Consider the following 11,372-nt stretch of genomic DNA (forward strand, 5'->3'; position numbering starts at 1 on the left):
TGAAAGCAAAGGGTCAGAGGAAACCTTGATTGGGGGGGATTAAGTAATATCACAGCAGGTTATGGAGCAGAATTTAAAGAGTCAACAAGGATAGAAAAGACATTGTGTGTATGTGGGTATGTGTGTGTATGTATATATCTACATCTGTATACATTAATATATTTCTTAACTATAGTTTGCTTGGAGGTGAAGGTGGGGATGAAAGGGGGAAAAAGAATAAAGTAAATAAGGTGCACAGCAGAGAACCAAATAACAATTTTCAATTAAAGAAAAATGGACGTTCATAAAGATAATTTTTTCTAGTAATTCATATACTTTCTTGAATTTGTAATTTGTTGCTATATATTTTGAATTCTCCCTGATGTTCTGTTAGGCACATGATAATCCTCTCTTGTTTTCCTTTATTCTGTTTTGTATTCCTTTTCTGTTTTTTTTTACTGTTTTTTCAAATAAATTTTTAAAAAAATCTTTGGAGGAATGGATTTTTAGACAAAGAAGAAGCAGAGCACCTTATGAAATGCAAAATGAATAATTTTGATTATCCAAATTAAATTAAATTTTTAAAATTAATTATTATTAAATTAAAATATTTTGCAACAAAAACAAACAAACAAACAAATGCAGCCAAGACTAGAAGGGAAGCTGAAATTTGGGAAACAATTTTTAAAGCCAGTGTTTCTGACAAAGGATTCAATTCTAAATATATAGAGAAGTGACTTAAATTTATAAAAAGACAAGTCATTCCCCAATTGATAAATGGTTAAAGGACATGGACAACTTTCAGATGAAGAAATTAAAGTCATCTATAGCCATATGAAAAAAAATGCTCTTAATCACTTGATTAGAGAAAAACAAATTAAGACAACTTTTGGGTAGCACTTCATAAGTTTCAGATTAGCTAAGGAAAAGATAATGATAAATGTTGGAGGGGATGAAGGAAAACTGGGACATCAATGCTATGTTGATGGAGTTTTGAAATCATCTAATCATTCTGGAGAGGAATTTGGAACTATGCCCAGAGGGCTATCAAAGGATACATATACATTGATCTAGCAGTCTCATAATTGATTCTGTATCTCAAAGAGATCATAAGAGAGAACAAAGGAGACACGTGTGCCAAAATGTTTGTAGCAGTCTTTTTTGTAGTGACAAGGAAATGGCAACTGAATGGATTTATATAAGTTGAGGAACCACTGAATAAATTGTAGTATATTAATGTAATGGAATATTATTGTTCTATTAGAAATGATAACCAGACTAATTTCAGAAAAGCCTGGAAAGTCTTACATGAACTAATGCTAAGTGAAATGAGAACCAAGAGAATCTTGAATACAGTAATCATAAAGGTGGTCCTGAATGGTTGGTGTGGCCAACAGAAAGAAACTGAAGTATTGATAAAATAGGCAGGAAGGAGGCTCTGATAGAGATAAGTTTAATTCTGTGGTATCAGTCTTTGTGGAGGTAATTCAGTCAGAAATTCAAATTATGTAAAGTCCTTGATGTTAAATTTCCTCTATAAAACAGTTGATGAGCCATGACTTCTGCTGACTACTTCACTTCTATGACTACTTCACTACTGCCTTCCTTTAGGTCATCTCACCACAAGCACTCTGCCTCTTGGTATCTTTTCTCTTACTACTGCCCCAAGCCATATGATATATTTCTCAATTGCCTCATGCTTCTCAATCCCACTTCTCCTCCTTATATCTAATTCTTTTAGAGTGCTAAATCCCTTAAGCATTTAGCTGCCAACTAATGATATGCTGCAACTTCATGGTGTGCTCTCTTTCTACTGGGTAATCACGAACTCCACTAAATAATTTTTCTTTCATTTGCTCTTCCACTCAGTTTCATTTTTGCCATTCCTGGTGCCTATTGTATCCTTTCATTTTGTCTGTAACCTCTTCTAAATAAATCTATCTTTTGCCAAAGAGAATGACTATTGTGAATTTTTCACATGACTAAAATCCAACTTTTGGTGCCTACCATCATCTAGTGTCTACATCAGTCATATCAGTAACAAGATTGTGATGATCAATAGTGATGGACTTGGTTCTTTTAAACAATGCAGTGATTCAATGCAATTCCAATAGACTTGAGATGGAAAATGCCATCTGTATCTAGAAAGAACTATGAAAACTAAATGTGGATCAAAACATAGTATTTTCACCTTTAAGGGTTTGTTTGCTTGCTTGCTTGCTTGGTTTCTCAAGTTGTTTTTTTTTTTTTTTTTTTTTTTCCCTTTGTTCTGATTTTTCTAGCACAATGTGACAAATATGGAAATATATTTTAAAATTGTACATATTTAATCTATAGCAGATTGATTGCTGTCTGTGGGGAAATAAAGGACAAAGGGAGATAAGTTTGGAGCATGTTAAAAACTCTATATATTTGGAAAAAATAAATACTATTGAAATATGAAAATAAAATTTAGAAAAAAGGGAATCTTCTCTACAAAGTTCCAACATTGTGTTCTTCCAGCCTTTGCTTAAATATCTTCCTGATGGAAAAACTCAGTAATTCCACAAAATTACTCCATTACATTATTGAATTGTTCTAGTTGTTAAGAAGTTCCATTTTTCTTTATTAGAAAAAAAAAAAAATAAAATCTTTCTCCCAATAACTTTTACCATTTGATCTTAGTTTTTTCATCTGTAGCCAAGATGACCAAATCTAAACTTTCATCATCATGGCAGTTCTTCAACTATTTGAATACAATGCTCACATATCTCTTATGCCTTCTTTATATCTCATCAGGGTACTAATTCCCCTTCCCCATTCTTGTTGCCCTATTCTGAATCTGCTTGAGATAAATCAATATTCTCTCTTATATTTAATAATTAACTATTGCATTAGGACCATGGTTTTTCCCCTTATCTACCTTTTCATCCAGAAACTAATTAGTGTGGGAAATCTCTCTTGTAGATTTACCAAGATTAAGCTCTAATCAGATGGTAAAATAAATTCCTTCTCATTGTGCTTGCTCAGACAGACCTATAAATAATTAAAGTATTAAATTACTCAGAAACTATGTCTCTGAAACCTTATTAATCAGTTCACAAAGCTTTTTATTTCTTTGCTACTGATCCAGCCACCTTTCTGGAAGAGAAGTAAGGCAAGTGAACATAATCATGCTGTCTTTTCTTTCTCATGCTTTGATGTGATATACAATCTGGGCTCACTGTGTCCATGAAACATAGTATCAAAGAAGAAAATAAATTTTACCTGCTATTTTCAGGTGTTGTGCTTTATGTTAGAAGGTACCGCTGTCACTATCCCTCATCTGAGCTGCTCCATTTCTAATAAGAGTCACTATGATTCCAGCCGCTACCCTTCTCTCCCTATTTCTCTTCCTCTACCTGAAACAAATACATGACCCTTCTCCACACCTTTGCTAAGAAGATTTTCCTAAAAACACAAGCCTGCCTTACCTGTGCCATGAATGCAGAGAAAAGCAAAGAGATCAGTCAGGGAAGGAGACAAAAAAAAAAAAAGTGAATGTTTATATTCCAAGATTTTTTTTTTTTTTTATAGTAACTACCACACTCTCCCTTAAGACCTCATTCAATCCTAAGTTATCTTTTTATCTCCCTGTTCAAAATTGTCTCATGAAAGCTAATTCCCATGGGTCTAAACCCATAAACATTTCATCTTTATTCTTTTCTTTTCTGCATGTTCTTGTCCCAATGATAAACATTAACTTTAAAACATAGATTCCTATATTAAATAATCCTACTCACAAATATGTTCATAGGTAGGTGATCACAATAACAAAAATATTCATAGCTATGGTAGATATGAACGCACACTGACTTAGGATTAAAAGATCTCTCTTTCACACACACACATACACACACACACACACACATATACACATATTCCAACTAGAATTTGAAGTATGGGGTATCAAAGAATGGTAGTATGTGGCAAAATAGTTTTCAAATTTTTATGCCTGATTTTTAATCCCTTGCCATTTGCCAAATGAATCATGAATCACCATCAATAGATATACATAAACCAAACCTTTTAGTTCTCTGACATAATTCTTATTCCTTATACTTTGAGGAGCTCAGGAATTCCCAGACGTCTTGCAGCAACCCAGAAAATTAATGATAAAAGCATCAAAGATAATGAAAAATTCCTGTAGAGGGATCAAATGTCAAGTATCACTATTTCACTCCTCTTGATTATAAAAATCCCTCAAATATAATGTTAGCACTTAGTATTTTTACCATATATTGTTCAAAAAAAAGAAAAATATTCATCCACCCAGATGTTTCCAAACATCATATCCAAAAAAAAAAAATGGAAACATATTAAATAATTTTATAATATTGAGTAACATCCCTGATTAAAAAAATATCCCCCTTAAAAGACCTATAGTCTGAGCCTCAAGAATACCTGTGTATTACCGGTTAGATCACTTACGTGCTCAGAGATTCATTTCTAAATTAAAAGTAATATTTAAGCAAGCTACATTGCAGTATAGTTGTGAAGAATGTCATCTTTAAATTTCTCTATGCTATCATTTTGAGGCTATACAGAAACCTCTGTTTCCATTTTGTCTTTTAAATATTCTCTGATATCCCCATTTAATAATTACTTCTTCTTGTATTCTTTCTTTTTGATTTATTTCTAAAAGTTATAAGCATATAAAATAACCTTTAAGTTATGTGTGTAAAGGTGACTTTTAGAGACTCATCATTTGTCTAGCCACATCTACTTGACTGATACTTCACTTGTCTGGTGTATAGTACTTCTATTAGTTCTAAGAGAATGAATTATTGATGTTAAATCTGACTAATTGCTAAAACTATAGAATACTAAGAAGTATAAAAGGATAGGTAACACACTATCCTTCAATGATTTGTGTGTGAAGAATTAAAGAGATTTTAGATTGATTATTTGAGAAGTATAAAACCTGGAACTATTGTATGATTATGAAACAAATATAATTTCCTCTTATATAAAGAAAATAAAAATATATTCACTAACCACAAATTAAATAGACTCACTCCCAGATAGTTTAATTTTTTGGTCTCAGTATATACTAGGTGGTTGCAAGTCAAAATTAAAGTCTGTAATTTATTTGCCACATATTGAAAATAAGTCATACTTTAACTTTCTGAAATATGTGGTTTGAAATAGCAATTTAGTATTTATTGATTTAAAATGAGTATTGTTATCACTTCTAACCAGGAAAGACATTTACAAATACATATATATATTTTTTTTTAATTTTTTTTTTTTTTTACCAGAGGTCACTTTTGAATTAGGAGTTGGTATCTCCATTCCTCTTACCAGGATTAAGAAGGGCAGTATTTCTATATCTAGATTTTTTTTTTACTCTGTACATAACTACTAAAAATAGAAAATTCTCATATACAAAGCAAAATAATATGGATGTTTGCATATAAAATTGTGAACTTAATAGCCAATAAGCATTTGTTAAAAATCTACTATGTATCAGACACTATGGATACAAATATCAAAAAAAGAAAGAAAAGAAAAGAAAAGAAACAGTCTATGCACTCAAGGAATTTATGATCTACTGAAGAGAGACAACACACACAAAAAAATATGAAAAAGTGGGAAAGAATTTTTGATGGGCACCCATTAGAAAAGTCAAAAACAAAGTGAATGCAGCCAGTTAAGAAGTGAAGAAAGCAATGAGCCCTATAATACAGAACTCCTATTATATATTAAAAGTACCATATTGAAATGTAATATGTACATATATACATTTCAATATGGTATTTTCAAAAGTATCCTGCCTGATTGCTTCTTAGTCTTCTTTTCAATGTTTCATTGACCTTCTTTATATCTATTAAAAATAATTCCATTATCTCCCTTTTGCCCTTTTGAAATAAAAAGAAAAACAAAATTCTTGGAATAGTTAAGCTTAGGCAAACAAATACACATTGCCTATTTCCAAATATGTGTTTCCTATTCTTCACCCTGAGTCTGAGCTTAGAGGTTACTTATTTCATCAACTATCCACTAGAGTTGTGGTTGATTATTGATTGCATCCAGATCATTTTTCTGGACAATTTTATTGTATAAACTCTTCTCTTTATTCTTACCATATTCTTTTTTAATTTATAAAAGTCTTCCTAGGTTCTTTTGAAACCATCACTTTAATATATATGCCAGTTTGTATTAAGGCACTCTTGAATTAATAAGCAAATCCTTATTTTAAAATTATTTGCTCCAGTAAGGAAAAGTATAATAAAGATTTTTATACATATATTTATTTTTCAGGATATCTAAAAGGCAATTGGAAATTTATGTTGGACTTAAGCACAGAGATTGAGACAAAATACATAGATTTAAATATTAGTTTAGACATGATAATTAAATCCATTGAAAGTGATGTAATCACCAAATGAAGTCATATAGTGGGAAAAAGAAGGGGGCCTGTCAGTCAAGAACAAAATCTCAGACTTAAAAAAAGTGTTTAGAAAGAATTTTATTTTCAGTTTAGCAGAGAGATTAGAGCCAGAGAAAGGTTTGGTTCTTCCTCTATAATATCTATTAAGTCTTAAATAATGTTCAAATAAGAGTACAAACACATGAACTGGCAGTTTGCTTTACACACACACACACACACACACACACACACACACACACACACACACACACACATATATATATATATATATATATTAGCAGTAGAAACATTCAATACAATTTGAGCAAAGCCAAAACACCAGCTATTACGTGGACCCAAAACAAAGCAGAGAATCCTAGAAGCCATCAAGGTTAGGAATTTTTGGAATTACCAAAATGATTTATAAAGATTGCTTCCCTTAATCTTCACATCTTTACAAAATAGATAATAAAATCATTATTTTCATTTCCATTTATCAAAACACAAAGTAAATCTTGTCCAAGGTTCTTTATATACCTAGTATCTCACAAAGCCAGATTTCAACTCAGAAATTCTGACCATAATTTAATAATTTTTCATTATGCCATACAAGCTTTGCCTTGCCTTCTCCCTTAGATGAGTAGGTGGTAAGGGAAGGGAAGAAGTAGCCACCCAGGGTTGTTAACCAGACTCAAATAAGGAAAAACAAAAATCATATGCATGTGTGTGTGAATGTGTATGTGTATATATACAATAAATTAGAAATTATTAATAAAGCAAAGGTACTAGCATTAGTAAGGAAAGACTTTTTGCAGAAGGTAGGATTTTAGCTGAGACTTCACGGAATCCTTCCAGAAGTAGAGATGAGTGTCTCTTTGCACATGGAGAGTTAAAGGTTTTTATTTTTCTTGAAGAAACTCTAATAGCACCAATAGTTTTTTTGCAGGGAAAAGCTATTAAAATTGTCTTTATGCTACAAAGAAGAAAACCTTTTTTGGGAGGAAGGAAATAGTCTCATTGCATTCAGCTCTGATTAATCTGAGTCTGAAGTGTATGATTTACAGTAAGAATTTAATAAGTATTTTTGGAAAAGATAGCAAGGTAGTTTGCTATTTCCTTCTCCAGCTTATTTTATAAATAAGGAAACTTATACAAAGAGAATTATTTGACTTGCCCCATATCACACAGATGATATCTGAGGCCATATTTGGACTTACAAAGATCCCATGATAAAATTTATAAAGAAAAACACAATCCCAGGCTAAGGTAAATTGTGGTATATGAATATTATGGAAAAGTATTGTTCTATAAGAAATGACTAGCCAGCAGGATGAATACAGAGAGGCTTGGAGAGACTTACAAGAACTGATGCTAAGTGAAATGAGCAGAACCAGGAAAACATTATATACTTCAACAACAATACTATATGATGATCAATTCTGATGGACGTGGCCCTCTCTAACAATGAGATGAACCAAATTAGTTCTAATTGTTCAGTCATGAAGAGAACCAACTACACCCAGCGAAAGAGCTATGGGAAAAGAGTGTCGACCACAACATAGCATTTCCACTCCTTTTGTTATTGTCTGCTTGCATTTTTGTTTTTCTTCTCAGGTTATTTTTACATTCTTTCTAAATCTGATTTTTCTTGTGCATCAAGATAACTGTATAAATATGTATACTATATTGCATTTAACATATACTTTAACATATTTAATATGTATTGGTCTACCTGTCACCTGGGGGAAGGGGCAGGGGGGAAGAAGGGGAAAAGTTGGAACAGAAGGTTTTGCAAGGGTCAATGCTGAAAAGTTACTCATGCATATGTCTTGTAAATAAAAAGCTAAAATATTTTTTTAAATGAGCCCTTACTGAATTTTCTGTATAAATGGCAAAATCAAGATTTCTTTGCATTCAAACACTTTATCCAATGAAATTCACTTTTATGCCTACTGGAGACCTTATTCTCAGAAGTAGGCAATATTATTGGGTAGCATTGCCTGTAATGTTCTGTTCTCTAAATTGAAATTGTTCTCTGTGACCAGATACCTTGGGGAGCTTCTGGAAGCACCTTAGTTTCAGTTCAGATCAACAGTCTCAAATGAAGCCAGGAGTTAAAGTCCAAATCCTTTATTGTCTCTTCCAAAATCTTATCTCCTTCACCTGGGGCTTGGCTAGTTTTCGGGAGGCCTTCCTCTCTCCTTGGTTCCTGAAAGCTCTTGTCTAAATGTCTCCAGCCAGCATGAAGGTAGAAGTGAGAATGAATCTTCACTCTGAATCTTCTGGAGCTTCCTTGGCCCTCTCCTGAAGTTCTATGAAGTTCTGAGAGCTTCTCACTTATATATCCCACACTGAGTATACACTAATCATTATATCACAAGGAAATCATTATTTGTTGTAGAATTAAATCAATGCTAAATTAGATTTAACCATTGTCTCCTCAATTCCACTTAGCACCTTGTTTCAAGTTCTGGCCCATAACATCTCCTTGTAGGGTCAGATCAATCATAGTGAACCATGGTAAATTAGATAATTATTGTCTCTATTCATTCCAGTGACTTAGCACCTTGTAAGATTCCTAACAATTGCCCTTATGACTGATGATATGGTATAGCTGGAAAACGATGTAATGTCTCACAAATGTAGTGGAGGAACAAGGGGAATACTTGATTTACATTTATTTGGTTCTCTACTAGAGTAACCATTTCAAGAACTTGGCATACTTAAAGATTCAATTATATAAAAAACTGTTGAATGTATGTTATTACACATTGAACTATGTCAAGTTGTATTTATTATCCTCTTTCTTTAAAAGTTATACATAAGGATCATTTGGCTGTCATGGAACATGAGCATTCTAAAAACATTTCTGCAGCCATTCCTGCCTGTGATCATTACATTTCAATTATCCATATGACCTCTGACTTTATAGTTACACATTTTCCCCAGAGAATTAATTCAGCAATATTATAGTCTTAGTAGTCACTCTCTGGAAACTTATCAAATAGATAATTTGGTTGGAGCACATTGTCTCTAGCAATTTAGCATTCAAGTTGCCCTATAAACAGTGCTAATGGAAGAGCTAAATGAACGCAATAACATTATCACTACAAAATTATAAAAATCAAAATTTTTAAAATCTTATCTTCATACAACACTGGGGTGACTCAGTACTTTTGCCATGAAAAGAGCCTATTTATCTACAAATCCTAGTATCCTGCTTCGAATCTGCTGGGTCTTGACACTGTATATAATTGGGTTAATAAAGGGTGGAAAAAGAATATAAATATTACCCATAAGGACATGCACTATAGGGGAGAGGTGCTTGCCAAAACGGTGCACCATAGTCAGGCTGATAATGGGGATGTAAAAGACTAGGACAGCACAGATGTGAGAGACACAGGTCTGAAAAGATTTGAGTCTTTCATCCCAAGATGGAATTGCCAAGACAGATTTGAGAATAAGGACATAAGAAACAAGGATAAGGACAGAGTCTAACAATAGAGTGCAAATCACTAACCCCAATGCATAGAAGCTGTTAAAGCGGATGTCAGAGCAGGTCAAGCGGAGCAGGTCCTGATGCAGACAGGAATGAGAGACAACATGGGGCTGACAGTAATTGAAAAAGGAGTGATAAATAGGAAGCTCCTGATTAAAATGGCCACCCCAATTTTGATTATTCTGGCATCAGTCAAGATAGAGGAGTAATGCAGTGGATTGCAGATTGCAATGTAACGATCAAAGGACATGGCAAGGAGGACAGAAGATTCCATAAAGGACAGACCATGAATAAAATAAGACTGGCCAATACAGGCATCCAAACTGATGTCACTGCTGAGTCCCCATAGGATCCCCAACACTGTATGCACAGTGGACAGCCCCATGCACAGGTCAGTGAGGGCCAGCATGGCTAGGAAATAAAACATGGGTTCATGCAGACTCTGTTCAGTGCGGATCACATGGAGTATCATACAATTCCCAAGGAGAACCATGGCATAGATGGAGGAGAAGGGGATGGCGATCCACACATATGACTGTTCCATGCCTGGGAAGCCTGTGAGGAGAAAGGTAGAGGTGCTGAAGTTGTATCCAGATGAAGCATACATGAGTATAGAATGCCCTTCTTAAGAAAGATGAAGGAATATGTCCATGTCAAAAACCTCAATTTAAAATCTTTTGCCTTGGGGCGGAGACAAGATAGCAGAGAAGATACACGTGAATCTGTAAGCTCCCTTCTTCCCTCATTACTAATTAGTTAAATCAGCCTCAAAAATAACGCTGGACTGATAGAAACCACAAGGATTGGAAGCACAACATACCAGCTGAAGAGAATCTGGAGTTTCAACAGAAAAGGTCAGTTCCACGGGGAGGAAGAAAAAAGGCCAGCACAGACAGTTAGGTGCTAGCACACTGTGCCAATCAGGCTGGGGACAGAAAAGACACTGAGATAGCAGAATCTGGCACAGGCTATTAGCTCTTCTCTGCTTATAAAACAGCAGCTCAGAAGAGAAATCAAGCCACCTTAAAATATAAAGCCAGATACTAGAACTACCCCAATCTGGAAGTGACCTAACAGATCTCTGCACGGCTGTGCAGCCGCTTTCTACTGTCCGGGCTTTGCCTTGGGGTACTTAAGAGCCTGAACAGTGGGGACACAGCCTGAGGCAATATCTAATCCACATAGTGCCGGACTTGGAAGGAGGCTTTGAAACTCAGCCGCTGAAGTCCCAGAGAACCAGAACCTTTGAAATAGGGACTGCAGTTTCCAAACAGACACTTCCAGTTTGAGTGCAGGGGCTTTTCAAGTCAGCTGCAGATATCAACGCCCCACAGGACACATTGGCTGGACTTTGTGTTGCTTTTACTGTTCAGTCTTAAACCTCAGGGAAGTCGCTAAGACACACAGCGGGGTCCTTCACGGGGCAACCCTCACAGCACAGTTGTATCACCTCTGAGGCACTTCCAGGGAGGGAGAGGGGAACTCTTTTCCAGAGCTATCTCT

General features: G+C 34.4%; 1 protein-coding gene across 1 annotated transcript; it reads right to left on the bottom strand.

Moving 5' to 3' along the window:
• Positions 1–9,537: 9,537 nt before the first annotated feature.
• LOC141559907 (olfactory receptor 51V1-like) lies at positions 9,538–10,476 on the bottom strand. The gene is given in 3 exon segments (XM_074297561.1): positions 9,538–9,570; positions 9,572–9,996; positions 9,999–10,476. Coding segments are annotated over 3 exon segments (936 nt in total).
• Between the last annotated feature and the right edge of the window lie 896 nt (positions 10,477–11,372).

The sequence above is a fragment of the Sminthopsis crassicaudata genome, chromosome 3 (genome assembly GCF_048593235.1).
Source record: "Sminthopsis crassicaudata isolate SCR6 chromosome 3, ASM4859323v1, whole genome shotgun sequence".
NCBI lineage: Eukaryota > Metazoa > Chordata > Mammalia > Dasyuromorphia > Dasyuridae > Sminthopsis > Sminthopsis crassicaudata.